A 17,112-nucleotide genomic window follows, 5' to 3' on the forward strand; every position below is an offset into this window, starting at 1 on the left:
AGACCATGGCCTGTATCAGACGAACCTTAGTCTCCAGAGAGACACCATTGCTCTTCAGTACTTTGGAGAGATCCCTAACAGCAGACTTTCCCATGGCAATACACCTTTTAATTTCCTGGCTGCTGGTGCCAAGAGTGTTGACTGTGGAGTCAAGCAAACTAAAGCTGTGAATAGTCTCAGTCTCGTCACCATCTATCCTGATGCTGCCAATTGGTCCAGTGGTGAGAATCTTTGTCTTCTTAACATTGAGCTTCAATCCATATTGGAGGCTGCAGTCCTTGACCCTCTACAGCAAGTGCTTCAGGTCGTCCTCAGTTTCAGCAAGCAGGGTTGTGTCATCTGCATAACGCAGATTGTTGATGGATCTTCCACCAATACTGATGCCACACTTCGCCTCATAGAGCCCAGCCTCCCGGATAATCTGTTCTGCATACAGTTTGAAAAGGTATGGAAACAGGACATATCCCTTCCCAATTTGGGAAGAAATACATATAGATGGATAAATTTCATTTTACCCTGGTGGTACAATGGTGTGACACTGGTGTGTCAAATACGATAATGGTTACCCATGGTGGAGCTCACCAGTTAAAACAAGCTTGGGAGCAGGAGTGGCATCCACTTCCATAAATAGCTTGCCTCCGGAAACCTTATGAACTTGGAGAAAGGATGAAAGTCACACAAGGGTGGAGGACTTTCATTCATAGGGTCGCTATGAGTCTCCTACGACTTGACGGCACTTAACAACATAGAGACCAGTTGGCCTAGTGGACAGAAAATGACGCTACCAAGCCAAAGTTGGGTGACTCTAATCCACGGCCCTCAGGCCCATTTTTAATTGTGTATGGACAAACATTCTTCTAGGTCGTATAGCGCTGGTGTGTCCACTTGCCGTACGTGGTTGCTGTGAACACTGTAACACTGGTGTATCAAATGTGATAATGGTTACCCATGGTGGGCAGTGTTTGGTGGAGCTTCCCAATTAAAAACAAGCTTGGAAACGGGAGTGGCATCCACTTCCGTAAATAGCTTGCCTCCGGAAACCCTATGAATGTGGAGAAAGGATGAAAGTCACGCAAGTGTTGAGGACTTTAGTTCATAGGTTCGCTATGAGTCACCTGTGACTCGATGGCACTTAACAACATCATTCAAAACTTAACCTGCTTACTTGGTAATAAGTTTGGAATGTCAGGTGCTATCAAGCCAGCTCTAATTTATAGTAATCCTGTGTGTAAGAGAATAAAGCCCGTCCTGCTCTTGCACCATAATTACAGTCTTTACTGTACTTTTAGTCTATTCTTATAGTCATTGTGGCAGTCCGTCTTTTTAAAATCTATTTTATATTGGTTTGTTGAAGGTCATCTTGTATTTCACTGACCCTCTCCTTTTCCAAGCATTCCCTTTTTTCTTGCCTAAAATATGTGAGATGAAGTCTTAACATCCTTGCTTTTTTTCCAAGGACTGGTCCCTCCTAACAAAATGCCCAAAGTATGTGTGAGATGGAGTTTCAAAATCCTTGTCTCCACGGACCAACTTGGTTTTACCCTCTCCAGGACAGACCTGTTCGTTCTCTTGTCAGTCCATAGGATGTTCAAGACTCTGTTCCAGCACCGCAACTCACAGGCTTCATCGTCGTAAGAGAGGTAGATCCTAGATGAGATGGATTGACGCAGTGACTGTGGCAATGTTCTCAGGTGTGTCAGATGATGAGGTTGACTCAGGGTAGGGCAAAGTTCAAAGCCATTGTTCTTGGGGTCGCTATGAGTCATAGTCGACTCAACGGCATATAACAACAACTGATTCTTGGCCAGTTTACGCTCTCTTTTAAACAATTTCTCTTACCTTGTAGTTTCTTTTTTAGTTATAATTTTATTTGACCAGGTGAGCTTTAGCCATTTATACTTGCTATATTCAGTGATTTGAAAGTATGCTTCTTGTTTTGTGCTTCCTTGGTCCTTTTTAGTTCATTTCTGCCACCTCTTTTTTTTTTCTCTCATAAGGAGTACATATATGTTTCTTTTTATGTTTTTCCCAGGACTAGGGAAGACATCCTTATCACAATATATTTGAACCTATGAAGTCGAAGAATATGATGATTTTGACAATTTGTTCTTGTGGGACAAATATTACATAAGACCATTGTTGTAAAAATAGATAACTAGTAAAATGTGTATGAGGATCCATGTGGGAGAGGGTAGGAGTAGAGGGGTGAGGATGGGCAGGGGGTAATCATGTTGTAGTTGTTGTCAAGTGCCATCGAGTCGTAGGCGACTCATAGGACCCTATGAACTAAAGTCCTGGATACCTGTATCACTTTTGTCCTTTCTCCAGGATCATAGAGTTTCCAGAGACAAGCTATTTATGGAAGTGGATGCCACTCCTGCTTCCAAGCTTGTTTTAGCTGTGACCTCCACCAAACACTGTCCACCATGGGTAACCATTCTCTCATTTGACTCATTGGTGTCACAGTGTTTGGCTTCACAGCAACCCACGAGTTACCGCTGTACAGCAAGTGGACAGACCAGGGTTATATGACCTAGAAGAATGTTTCACCAAAAACAAAGGGAGGTGCGAGGGCCGTGGAGTAGAGTCACCCACCTTTGGCTTGGCAGCATGACTTTCTGTCCACTAGGCCAACTGATCTCTATGTTGTTGTTTTTTAAGTGCTGTCAAGTTGTAGGCAACTCATAGCGACCCTATGAACGAAAGTTCTCCACAGTTGTGTGACTTTCATCCTTTCTCCAGGTTCATAGGGTTTCCAAAGGCAAGGTATTATGGAAGTGGGTGCACCCCTGCTTCCAAGCTTGTTTTAATTGGGGAGCTCCACAAAACACTATCCACCATGGGTAACCTGAGTTAAATGTGAGAGAGGGTAAACATAGGGTCACAAAATTTGACGGATAGAGAGAGGCGTGAGTAAAACAAATGGGAAAATCTAGTGTGAAAAACAATGTGTACAAACTTTGTAAGAAAACCAGTATAAAATAAAAATTTCATTTTTCAAAAAATACCAACACAATGTACATAAATGAAACATAATGTAAATGAGAGATTGTATGAAAGACAATATACATGACTAAAACAAAATGTATATAAATGATTGTATGCAAAATAATAAAAATATATTAAGAAAAATTAGATAACTATGAGAATATTCTTTTACATAGCAGCAGCACTGCACTTAGCAAACTTAGAATGTGAAAAATTATAAACATAATCATCTACCTTTTGTACTTTATTGAGATTTTACCCGCTGTCTCTATGCCAAAAGACATCCTGAGTCACCCATTGCATTTTAGCATCATGTCCTTTTGTCTCTTCTTTGAAAACAATTACTGTGATTTAAGATACTGACACTTTAAAACAGTGTAAGTCAGTTATATTATAGAATTCTCTTCAGTTCTGTTCTCACAGATATATCTGTATGCTAGGCAAAGAATTAGACTGTATGAAGAAGTGTACTGTCAAGAGTGGAGGAAGGCTCATCAACATGTTTTATGCAGATGACACAACCTTGTTTGCAGAAAGTGAAGAAGACTTGAAACACTGAGGAAAATCAAAGGCGACAGCCTTCTATATGGTTTACATCTCAACACCAAGAATAAGAATTCTCCCCACTGGACCAATATGCAACATTATGCTAAATTGAGAAAAGATTGCAGTTGCCAGCTATTTAATTTTACTTGCTTCCAGAGTCACATTACCCCTGGTAGTAGCAGTCAAGAAATAAAAAATGGGTTGCATTGGGAAAATTTGTTGTCCAGGATCAATCCAGAGTGCTAAAGAGCAAGGATATCAACTTAAAAGACTGAGATGTGCCTGATCCAAACCATGGTATTTTCAGTTATTTCCTGTAAATATGAAAGTTGGATAATGATTTAAATTAAAAACAAACCCAGCATTGTAGAACAGATATCTTTAAATTCTGGTGTTGGAGAAAAGTATTGAATGTATTATGGATTACCAAAAGACAACTCCATCTTGGAGGAAATCCAATCAAGGTGCTCTATAGAGGCAAGGGTGGTGAAATTTCACTTCGGATACTTTGGGCATGTTGTAAGGAGGGGCCAATTCCTGGAAAAAGGTACTGTACTAAGGAAGATGGAGGTTCAGTGAACAAGAGGAAAACCCTTAACAACATGGATAGATGCAGTAATAACTGGGCTGGAGTATGCTGGAGTTTGTGAGGGTGGCTTAGGACAAGGCAGGCTCAGATCTGTTATTCATAGGGTTGTTAAGTTTTGTACTTAGCATAGCAACAGATTATATAATATGTTTGAAATTATTGTAATATTTTTTAGAAAAGTGCTACTGTCTATAGATATAGTTATCAGTTAAATAGCTAATATAATTTTTAAGTATTTACAGGGGGTGTTTTTTTTTGTTTATATTTGTAGAAATAGAAGATTTCACCAAAGCAGGAAATTACTTAAAAGGATATGTCATCACTGCATTTTATTCTGAAGAAGATGTTTTTATATTGTAAGTTTTGTGCTCCACTAACAAGAAGTTATCCTAGAAACAGTTTTTTTCTTTACACAGTTACTGAAGAAATGGCACCAGGATTGCATTCAGTGTACTAAAATTTTACATTTTCTTCAAGAATATCTGCTGAGAACAAAGCTACTTAAATTCTTTCTGGATTCTGGAATCATTCTTCCTCATCAGATAGTAATTGTCTTCTTTGGGTTTTATTAACTGTATATTTTGGTTTATTAGAGTAGGAAAAGTCTTTGGATAATGTTACTTGTTAAAAGTCTGGGATTTTATTTGCCACTAAGGTCTATTAAAAAATAAGATCTAAATTTTTTCTCATATTCCCATATGTGCTTCCTGAATTTTTAGGTGATGCATCTATATTAAATCCCTAATTTTCAGTTAAGCAAAAAAATACATGTATTACTTTTTTAGCTAATTTCTTTGTCGAAGTTGGGACTTAAGTGTCAGAATAATTTAGCTGTTGCAAAATGAATGACTGTACTGCAAGTTTAAAAAATATTATTAATACACATCACATTCTCCATTAATGGCTTATTTTCAGGTGCAGTTGGAGTTGAAAAGCCTCAGTACTGTCTTGCTTCCCTTCTGAGATGTGACTAATTGTGATTTCTGAATTTAAATCCTCTGTCATCATGAACACTGATGATAATAAGGTTTTGTTGAGCAAGTCTTTTGTTTTAGCGCTGAAATCAGTGATTTTGCAAAAGCAAATAATGAGCTCTAGTTCTTCAAGAAAGAAATAAGTTATGGGCCTGATGCAGGAGTAATCACTCCCTATTTTCTACTCCTATGTCATTATGTGTTTAACTGTAGGTGAAAGAACTATACTAGTAATTTTCAGTATATTGTTGTTGTTATTTGCTATCAAGTCTCCTGCGACTCATAACGACTCATACAACAGCTCTAAACCCTACCCTATTCTGTGCCAATCTCATTGTCTCTGAAACACCTACCCCCATTACCCTAGTCAACTGAATCAATCCATCTCATCGAGGGTCTTCTTCTCTTGCACCATCCCTCCACCCTCCCAAGCATGATGTCCTTTTCCAGGGACTGGTCCCTCCTTGCAACATGTCCAGAGTAGATCAGACAAAACTTGCCTCCAAGGACCAGCCTGGTTTCATCCTCTCTAGGATGAACCCATCTGTTCTCTTAGCAGTCCATGGTATATTCAACACTCGTCAGCACTGCAACTCAAAGGCATCAATTCCCCTTCTGTCATCCCTAGTCATTGTCTAGCTTTCTGATGCATAGCAAGTAATTGCAAAGACTATGGTCTGCATCAGGCACACCTTAGTCTCCAGACTAACATCATTGCTCTTCAGTACTCTGGGGAGGTCTCTGGCAGCAGACTTTCCCAATGCAGTTCATCTTTTAATTTCCTGGCTGCTGGTACCAAGAGTGTTGATTGTAGGGCCAAGCAAACAAAAGCTCTTAATAGTCCCAATCTTTTCATTGGCTACCACGATGCTGCCAGTCGACCCAGTGGTGAAAAATCTTTGTTTTCTTGATGTTGCAAGTGCTTCAGGTCCTCCTCAGTTTCAGGCTATGTCATCGGCATAACACATATTGTTGCTGAATCTTCTTCCAATCCTGATGCCACACTTCTCATAGAGCCCAGCCTCCTGAGTAATCTGCTCTGCATATAGATTGAAAAGGCATGGAGATAGGACACATCCCTGGCATACACCCTTCCCAATTTTGAATCATGCAATGTTTCCCTGCTCTGTTCTGACGTCTGCCTCTGGGTCCAAGTATAGGTTTCACATAAACACAATCAAGAGTTCTGGGATTCCCATTCTTCTCAGAGTCAGCCACATACATGCCTTGTTTATAACCAACTAGTTAGAGAATCTTCTAGGTAATTTGAAAATAGTACTCTCTGATGGTTCTGTTAGTACTGTGGAGTCTTGCACTTGCATGAATTAAGTTTTTACATGTCTTTGATAGCTTCACAGCAACCAATTTTCTTTTACCTTTTTATTTTTAGTAGCCAGAAATGAGGGAACTAAGGTTCTTTTTGTTCATTGGAGAAAGCAGTCTGTGTCAGGAGAGTTTCTCAGAATCTTGTCTTTGCCCTTAATCACTTTGTCTCCATTTTCTCACCTGTAAAAAGGAGATGATAATGCTGTTTCATAAGACTATTTAGAGAATTAAATGAAAACCCAACTGAAGCCCCAGCAAATAGAAGGTGTTTAATAAAGACCTGGAATGGTAAACAGTCCAGAAATGTTGAAAATTAGTCAGTATTTTCTAAATCCTGTTAGACAGTTTCTTGACAAACTAACTAGAAAAAAATTCTGGCTTGATTATTATCTGTTGCTTTCTTTTTAATCTGGGTCATCAAGGCTCATGAACTTCTTTGAATAGTCTCCCGCTGAAGATTAGTTTGTTTGGAATTGAGCTTCTTTTTTTTTTCTTTTTCTTTAGGGATTTCCATTTGCTGCTTTGCACTATGACCTCCTGGCCTAATTTTTCAAGTGTTTGATATCTGGCTATATTTTGCTTGTGAATTTTAATACTGCATTTTGTCGTAGGTCAGAGAAATATGCTTCAACAGTTCCAGCCCTGCTGCTTGCCAGGCACAAAGAAGGAAAAATAGAGAGCATTCCACTAGCTAACACTCCTAGAGATATAGTTCAAATAATAACAGATTCATTACTGGAAATGTTTGTGAGTATACTTTACAACAAGGATGTTATTTAAAGTAGAAAATGCAGATCAGTTAAAGGTAGTGTATTTTAGTACATTATATTGCAGATTTTGCTGGCATAGGACATGAGATATATATATATACTGAAGACAGATTGTTTATTCTGTTTTGTCATTTACTTATTATGTGTACAGTTTCTCTAGTCTACTGTCAAACACTCCATGTCTTGAGATTCATTTTCTTTCTGAGTTTGGTGTCATTGAAATCCTAGATCATCACTGAAGCTTGATATATAAAGCACCTGGACTCCAAGAGAATCAAATTGCTTAACTTCAGACCCTTTCTTGATCCCCTATTGAGTTGAATACGTGGATTTCTATATATGCAAAATATACATGATAATGTTACCTCCTGCAGAGAATTAATTGTGAAGACCAAATAATATATTTTAATATTTGCTCCATAGTAAATACTCAATATATTAGCTACTATGTTTATTTTCTTTTTTGTGCATCTTTAGAACAAAATAAAACCAGGGAGCTCTGGTGACCTAGTGAGTAAAGAGTTGTGCTGCCAACCTAAAGGCATGTAAGTCCATCCACTCCAAGGAAGAAAGATGGGGAGTTGCCACTCCCTAATTTACAGCCTCTGAAAGTCTGCTGATGGGGTAGCTATGAGTTGGTTCTGATTTGATGGCACAGATAGCAGGAATGATATTGTCTCATGAAAGGCCTTTTCGAATGCATTTCTTTGTGTGCTCAGGATATAGTTCATATAACCTAAGTTACTTGATTTCTACTGTTTTACAGTTTTTTAAACATAAGTCCTGTTGGGGTTTTTTGTTGTTGTTAATGTGCTATTGAGTTGACTTTGATGCAGAACGACCCTCTGAAAAATGGATCTGTACCTTGCCTTATCCTAGCTTATCATAAGTTTATACTTCTGTACATGTGTAAAAGGACCCAATAAGGAGCAGATTATAGCCTATAGATGCCAAATCAATATCCTTCTCTTAGGGTTTTTGTCATAATGATCTAAGTAACATTATATTTTAGGCTTCACTAAATGACCTTACTCATTTTTAAGCCTGTTTATGACCTTTTACAGGTTATAAATCATTGTGTTAGTATTTCCAGGATGTTAATATTTAAGTTTTCAAAATTGTTTAGTAAAGTAAAATTTTTATCTCTAATTGCATGCTATTAAATACTTTCTTAGCACATATATAATGACATAGTATTATTAGAATTATGATAAACTTTAAACTTGTTTCAGATAATACAAAAAACTATAAATAAGAAAGTCAGGATCAACTCTACCCTCTCTAATTGAGTTTGACTTTGTATGTATTTTTAAAAACATTTATGTATCCACTCTTTTCCTATTCTCACCTCAACTCCATGTCAGTCCTATTTTATAACAGTGGTGTTATGCAATATTTGTCCTTTTGTAACTTAGATATTTCACTCAACATAATGTCTTCCAGACTCACCCATGTTGTGTAATGTTTTAGGAGTTCACTGTTTTTCAATGCAGTGTAATATTCCATTGTGTGACTGCATCAGTGTGTCTATTCATTCATTTGTTAGTGGGCACTTGGGTTGCTTCCATCTCTTTGCTATTGTGAATAATGTAGCACTAAACATGGATATCAATAGGAAAAGAGTGGATAATGAACATTGCATTGGAACAGATGAGAGGAAGAACTGTCTAAAAAGAATACATGATTAGGCATTATATGTGACAACAATCTGGATCAAGAGGTGCGTGGCAAAGTGGACTAGGGGAGAGGGAAAGGGGAAGAAAATGTGCAACAGTGAATGAATGAAAAAAGGTAAAGGGACAAATTTGTGTGTATATCCACATTTGTCTTTTGTCTTTCATTTTAAAGGAACATTCCTTAGAAGTAATATGCATATTGATTTTTTTAAACTGTAAAATATTCTATTAGTGAATATTTAAGTTGTTTTTGGTTTAACTTAGGAAACCTCCTTGCAAATAATTCTTATGTTAATACGTAAGCATATATTTGGAATAAGTCCTTAATGGATAATCTCCTCCCGTGCTATTTACTGCCTCTAAAAACCTGCTGGAGCGTCAGCTGTGCGTCTGTTCGGACTCCACAGTACTAACAACAAGAGTCCAAAGAATAGACCTCTGGTGAATATTTCTGTATTACCTGATAGAAGATTTGGATCATTTTACTCTTTCATATTTGCATACCTGATAGATAAAAATTTTTAAAAATTCAAGATAATATTATTTTTTAAAAATTATTTAATTTTTATTGGTTTACACACAAAATTTCTATACATTGTGTTTGTTTATATATATTGTGTTTTATATGGTCATTCCTATCCACAGTGTTTTGTAAAATTAATCACCATTGATCTATGCCCACCATTACACCACCTTTTCAGGGCCACATTGGATCTTTTTTAAATTCCTTAACCCCCTCCTTCTGCCCATCAAGCTCTTGTGTTTTCACAAGATTTTATTCTTTAAGGCTCAGAAGCTGCCCTGGGTAAACTTAACTATGAGAATCTGCTTTTAATTAAGACAAATGGAAATAGCAGTGTTATTGTTTAATATGTTTTGATTTCCTGAGTTCAACAAAATACTGAAAAGCTAAAATAAAAATAAAATCTTCTACTTTCAGTTTGTGACCTTTCCACAAATTTTAAAATCCTTAAGCAATTATTAAAACCATTACAGTTGCCACATACTGGAACTTTCGTCCGGAGCCTGAGCCATATATGAGTCAGATAGAAGCAAGCTCATATCCACCAGAGAGTCATGATCTTTGGGTTCCACCTCACCTCCCTATAGACTACATCACCAGAGCCCCCTATCTCATCACATGAATGATTCTCAAATAATTTCTCCCAAACTGTAGTTTGTCTCTTACAAGTATTAAAGTTTTTTGCTGAGGGTCAATCTTTCTGTTTTTCCTTTTGTTGCATGCGTTTTGGGGGTAATTTCTAAGAATCCATTGCCAAAAATTATTTTTGCCTGTATATTTTCTTCTAAGTACTTTATGGTTTAAATTCTTTTATTTAGAACATTGAGCATTTTTTTGAGTTAATTCTAATGTAAGACATAAAGTATGAATCCAATGTCATTCTCTTTCAGGGGCACTCTTGGTACCCCAGCTGTTGAGGAAACTGTTGCTTTCCCATTGACTGGATATAGCACTCATAGCCTCTCAGTATCATTCAACACTGTTGATTACACCATTTCTTATTAAAATTCTCCCCTCCTCTGTCTTTTGCAGTTAAACTCTCTCCAGATACTCCTTCAATCCTGATAATCACTCAAGGCTCATTTCATTTCTAGAATGATATCCACACACCTTCTACATCTTTTAAGAAAGCCTTTCTGTGGGAAATTTTATCCATGTCCATAACATTTACTACCATTGTCAGCTCTTGACCCACCAGTTAGTCCATGAGGGAGAGATGTGATAGTGTATGTGTGGAGAGATTACAGACTTGAAAATTCTCTAGGGCAGTTCTTCTCTGCTTTTCAGGGTTGCTATGAGTCAAAGTCAAGCAAATGATAGTTAGGTTTTGTAAGTCTGACCAGCTTTTGATTATTAAGTTTGATTTTTAAAATTAGGACTTTTTCTTACATTTATTAAGAGCTCTGGTGGCTTAAATGAGTTGCACTGCCAATACAAAGGCATTTGGTTCAAATCCACCAGCTACTTCACAGGATACAGATGGTCAGTCTCCTTGCTTATGATTTACTGCATATGAAAAGCTGCTGGAAGATCAGTTATGAGTCAGTTCTGGGTCAACAGTCCATAAAGGAACAAGCAACTTAAACTCAAACCTCTTTGTTTTTCCTTTCTGATATACATAGTAAAGAAAAGTGTCCATCATTGCTCTATCTTTTTGCATATTCATATTATAGCAAGCCTTCTTTTTATATAGAGATATAATATCCATTTGACCCAAATTCTTTTCCGTATTCTTGAGAATGAGAAAACTTACTAAAGCGTTTCTCCATCTGACTTTCCTCTTGCTTACTCCTGTCTGTAAGTGAATACTTTGATTTCTTTACATGAATAAGGATCAACACAGAACTAGTTCTTTGGAAGTGGAGGTCAAGTATCTAAATTTTTCAGCTTCTTCATTGTCTCTGACACCAGCCACTCCCTTCCTTACAACACTATCTTTTCTGCTGAGTAACTTGCTGCAACATCACATAGAACTCAGGCTGTATTACGGTTATTTGATTTATTAGGGTAAAGGATACAACTGAAGAGAATTCACAGTCAGAACCAGCAGAAAAACCATGATACAATTCAGAAGCAACTCAAGAGCAAATGATAAATGAACTAACTCAACCTCATAAGGACAAATACTGTTTAAGACTAATATTGTAGAAATAGATAACGAGTAAAATGTATATAAGGATCCAAGCGGAGGTGGGGGAGCAGAGAGGTGAGGTTACACAATTTGATGGGTGGAAGGTGGGGTGGGTTAAGGAAATGGGGAAGATCCTGGTATGAAAAACAATGTATATGAACTTTGTAAATAAACTAGTATAAAATTTTTTAAAAAGAAAAAGAAATAATGCCCAGGAATGGGGGTGGGGAGGGGAAGAGCAAATGATACTGTGACAAGGTTTGAAAAGGTCCTTGAAGCTGAGGGCATGTCTCTTCTGAGGAGGCTCTTTCCAGGACTCTTTTCCTCAGGAAGCTTCATTGAGTATTAGTGTTTTGGGTTTTGGTTAGTAGGTAGGTTTGCTGCCTTCTTACTAATAACTAATGCAAACCCTCAACTATGACCAGTATTGCCTAACTAAAGATTATTTTACAAAGGGCAGAGACAAAAGCCAAACCACTTGGGATAAAGAAATCCTTCACAGTGTGGCATAAATGACTTGTTTCGTTTCCAAGACTTTATATTTGCTTTGTTAGCTCTTTGTGTGTCCTGAATATTCCCTGAGTCTGGAATCCCTGCTCAAACACACTTTTACTTAGTGTCAAGGCCCCATTCAAATATAGTTTAAAAAAAAAGTTTGTCTGTTTACACACAAACCGCACACACACTGCCGTCAAGTTGGAACTGACTCATAACTGACCCTCCATAGGGTTTTTAGAGGCTGTGAATCACATGGCAGGAGATTGGCTTTCCTTTTCCTGTGGAGCTGCTTGTGGATTCCAACTGCCGTAGAGTCACCATCTTTAGCAGCACAACTTGCTATGACCACCAGAGCTCCCTTACACATATATACATGGACAGGCAGTTTCCACTGTAGACCATCTATGTCCCAAAAAGGGACTGCTACTCTCCAGATTTTATGGAGGCTTTTCACCCACCAGGAAGCCCATCAAGTCTCCTTGTGTTAGAGCTGTTATTTGGGAACTCACTACATAATGAAAACTCTACATCCTATGTCCTTAGGTATAAGATCCTCTTGCCCTGAGATTGTCTTAAATTCCAAGGCCCCTTTGCCTTGAAATTATGCCTGAAAATCAAGGATAAATAGCAGGGGTTTTTTTGAGGTAAAATGAATGTAAACCCCATAGTCAGTATCATAAAAATTTTACTTGTTGAAAATATTTGAATTCTATTTACATATTAAATGTGAGCGATTTAAGCATTAAATCACACATTGCATGATGTAAATATTGCGCATTGTTTTTTATGTTCTGCATCATAATTTCCCATTCACCCTGCCTTTTAACAGCCAGAAATCACTGTGGAAAATCTTCCTACTTATTTACAACTCGGGAAACCATTACTTATTTTGTTCAGTGATGGCAGCATAAATCATACGCATGAAGAAGTAGTACTGACACTGATAAAACGAAATCATTTGGACTCGCTTATTCCTTGCTGGTTAAACCTGTAAGTAGATTAAAACTTTAATAGTAGAAGGGATAAATACTTCTTATTTCATTTTCATTAGGAAATAAAACTCTGACTCCGCTTTTGGAGTTAATATTATGGAACCAACGTACAAGTCATCGTTGGTTCCATAAAGATTTACAGCCTTGGGAACTCTAGGGGACATTCTGCTCTGTCCTACAGGGTTGCAGTGAGTAAGTGAGGGTACGTGTCATCATGGGATTTTCATAAACCCCCTTAGATGGTCCAATATGACCTTGTTTATAAAGCAGTGATTTTCTTCTGATTTTGAAAGAATTCATGTTCACTAAGGAAAATTTGACAAATACAGAAAAGTAAACATTGTGATGCTCTGGCATTTTCTTTCAGTTCTTTTTTTCTGAATGTCTGTAATTTCATCTTCTAGACTGATATGTTTGAGATGTCTTGGTACACTTACCCTTTTTTTCAAATTTATCAAATGAAACAGATTAATACTTCATCTTTTACATATTTGGAAAATAAAAAAATGAAAGTGGATGGAACATACCTTTTATTCCTGTGAAATGATTGTCCTCAACGGTGTATCTCTTTTTACTTGAGACTGTCCCCACCCCAGGCAATTGTAGTTATTGCAGAGTCGAATAATATTTCATGTAATGTAGAATACCGAATTAGAAAAACTAGATAGAAAAACAGATATGAATCTGTGGGTTCTTAAATGAAAGTAAAATGAAAAATCTAAAGTTCTTAGATTGGAAATTAATCTCCTCACTGCCCTTCCCTTTGAAGAAAGGCACATTTATAAATATTAGAAATATATATAAAACAAGTATTTTTCTTTGACATTCATAAAATGAAAATGAAGGTTATATCTTACATTTAATAATAATTTAATTCTTGAGCTGACATGTGATCAAATATTTGATTAAACTCTTCAAGGAACTTATAGACTATTTAAAGTAAAAATTAGCACATCTTTGGACTATACCAGTTTCTCACGGCTATTAATTGCTGTCTTTTTTATCCTCATAAAAGCTACACACCTCCTGTTAAAAGGAAACATTTGAGGAATGATTAGTAACAGTGTAATCATAGAACTTTTGGTTTTCAAGACTTCTTTTCCTAAAATCAGTTTATTGTAGAAGCATATTTAAAATTTAATATTCAAAATAAACAGATTCATCCTAGAGAGGGTTAAACCAGGCTGCTCCTTGGAGGCAAGGATTCTGGGGCTTTATCTGACATACTTTGAACATGTTGTAAGGAGAGACAGGTTTTTAGAGAGGGACATCATGCTGGGTAGAGTAGATGGACAGTGCAGGAGGGGAAGACCCTCTATGAGATGGATTGATTCAGTGAGTGGGGTAATCGGGATGAGTGTGTCAGAGGCGGTGCGATTGGCACAGGATAGAGCATGATTTGGGCTGTTGTACATAGGGTCGCTATGAGTCGCAAACGACCCAACGGCACATAACAACAACAACAATAAACTTATGCATAATACTCTGATAAAGAAAAATATTAATTCATATGTTCTGTTGTTTCATTTTGTAGAAAGAACACTCCTGTGGGGAGAGGAATCCTGCAAGCATATTTTGACCATCTGCCTCCCCTTCCACTTCTCATTTTGGTGAATCTGCATTCAGGTGGCCAAGTGTTTGCATTTCCTTCAGACCAGTCTATAACTGAACAAAACCTTTTATTGTGGCTTAAGAAATTAGAAGCGGGACTTGAAAGTCACATCAGTAAGTTTTCTTTTGTATACATAGTTCTGTATTTAGTTCATTAGATTTTAAGTTTGATTTGGAGATAACAAGGACTAGAAAAAATTTCATTACAATAAATGTTTTAAGTACTGAATTCATGATAATATTGTTTGTGGGTCAGTGTCCGCTTGTGCAATAAGAAGTATAAGGCCTTGATGTGGGACTGTCAGCTTCTTCCTCTGGAATTTTTCTTCATTGAGACTTGGTTGTTTGACCAGTGCATTTAAACATGATTTTTAAATACTTGACCTCTTTTCAATTTTGTAATTGTTAGAGTGGAACCATTGATGTACCTGAGTATAGATCCCTGATGTTTTTGTAAGACTGAAATTGTCAGTTTTACAGGACAGTTTTTGTATAGCTTTTCATATGCCATGGCCAGAAGGAGAGTACTTTTCAAACTGAGCCCATTTTAAAAAGGTTTGTGTGCTTTGTAAAACGGGTGAACTTAAAAGTGGGAAATCTGAGCTCAGCATCTAGTCTCCTTGATTATCGGCAGTGTTTAAACACTTGACTGCTAGCTAGAAGGTGTATGGTTTGAAACCACGAGACACTCTGCAGGACAAAGATGAGGCAGAGTGCGTCCATAAAGCTTGCAGTACTGTCCTGCAGAGTGGACAGGTCTCTTCTGCTGACCCATATGGCTGCAAGGCAACCGATAGTAAAGGGGACTCTAAACATGTCATATGATTATTTTAAAGAAATACAACTGTATAATACAAAACCTAAGTACTTTGAAAACTGTATAAAATTCATTTTCCATAAAGTTTTGGGGGCTTAGATCCATTACCTAAAATAAACACCAAGAAGAAGGATTCAGAATTATTCGAGTTTCTTGAAAGCATGATAGATCTTCAATTGCAGTTTTGTTAACACTTTGATCAGCTTGTTCTTTGAGCGGTTTCCATCACTCTGTGTGTCATTACTCTTTAAGATGTTCCTATAACCTCTACAACAGGTAAAAGAAAATCAACGGTACTTCATTATTCCCTGAGTCCTAGAGATTTTACTCCTCCTCTCTTTAGCTCATTACACACGGTGGCACTCTGAGACAAGCGGGGAGGAAAGGCTGCAGCAGCACACTGACAAGTTCAAGTGTGTGACATGGAGCCACAAGAACCGGCTTCAGATGCTTCCTTCAGATGCTACTGTGAAGTCATGACCACTGGCCAAGATTCTTATTTATTTGAGACTTGCCGTTGAGTAATTTGGGAGCCCTGGTAGCTTAGTGGTAAGGAATTGCACTGTTGACATGAAGACACACAGCTTGAATCAGTTAACTACTCTGGGAAAAAGATGGGCAGTCTCCTGTCATGTGATCTACTGCCTCTAAAGACCTGTCTCACAGTTCACAGTAGCAACAACAACTTAACTTTGGTTAAATACCCTGTCTTTTCTATGTATTGGTTCTCTCATTAGTTAAAAAACAACAACCACCATTGTTGTTAAATGGGAGCCAACTCATAACTAACCCTCTAGCAGGGTCAGCTTTAAATGGCTGTAAATCACATGAGAGGAGATTGCCCACCGCCAGAGACATGCCCAGAATTGGCTCAGCAGCACAACTCCCTACAGACTACCCACCAAACCTGCCATCTACAAAATTAGGATACTAATTGTACGTCTTTCAAGGGGTTGTTTCTTGTAGAGAATAATTGGTGGTGGTGTTTGTTGCTACCGAGTCAGCTATAACTCATAGCAACTATGTTGAAGAAAATATCAAAACCTTGCCCTAGCTTTACCATCCTTCCCAGTTTTCATCATGCTCAAGACTATTGTTAGAGCTGCTGAGTCGCTTCATCCTGTTAAGGGTCTTCTTATCATTCACTGACACTCTACTTTTCCAAGCATGAAGTGCCTCTCCAGGGTCAGGTACCTCCTGACAGCATGTCCATGGTACGTGAGACAAAGTTCATTGTCCTTTCAAAGTGCACCCTGGTACACTTCCTCCAGGGCATATTTGTTCTTTGCACAGTACCTGGGATATTCAGTATTCTTCACTAACACTGCAGTTCAAAGACATGAATTATTTTTGGTCTTTCTTATTCATTAACCAATTTTCACATATTTATGAAGGAACTGAAAAGACCATGACTTGAATCAGAAGCACCATAGTCTTTAAAATTACATCTATGCTCTGTAACATGTTAAAGAACTCTTTGGCAGTAGATTTGCCCAGTGCAACACATCTTTTGATTTCTTGGCTGCAGATACAAATAAAATGAAATAATTGACAACTTGAATCTTCTCTCAGAATATCTATCATTTTGTTGCCTATTTGGTCCAGTTGTCCTGTGGAGGGTCAGCTGTAAGTCAGTTCCAGCTGAATGGTACAGAACTACAAATATATATA

General features: G+C 37.5%; 1 protein-coding gene across 1 annotated transcript in view; it reads left to right on the forward strand.

The window, feature by feature from the left end:
* Positions 1-17,112, forward strand: part of TXNDC16 (thioredoxin domain containing 16) — a 118,787-nt gene that overhangs the window by 99,114 nt on the left and 2,561 nt on the right. The window contains 4 exon segments of the mRNA XM_006894373.1: positions 4,395-4,479; positions 7,035-7,170; positions 12,851-13,011; positions 14,548-14,738. Of these exon segments, the coding sequence (XP_006894435.1) occupies positions 4,395-4,479; positions 7,035-7,170; positions 12,851-13,011; positions 14,548-14,738 (573 nt within the window).

Source organism: Elephantulus edwardii, unplaced genomic scaffold (assembly GCF_000299155.1).
Source record: "Elephantulus edwardii isolate Elephantulus edwardi_28Jun2011 unplaced genomic scaffold, EleEdw1.0 scaffold00140, whole genome shotgun sequence".
NCBI classification, from domain to species: Eukaryota; Metazoa; Chordata; class Mammalia; order Macroscelidea; family Macroscelididae; genus Elephantulus; species Elephantulus edwardii.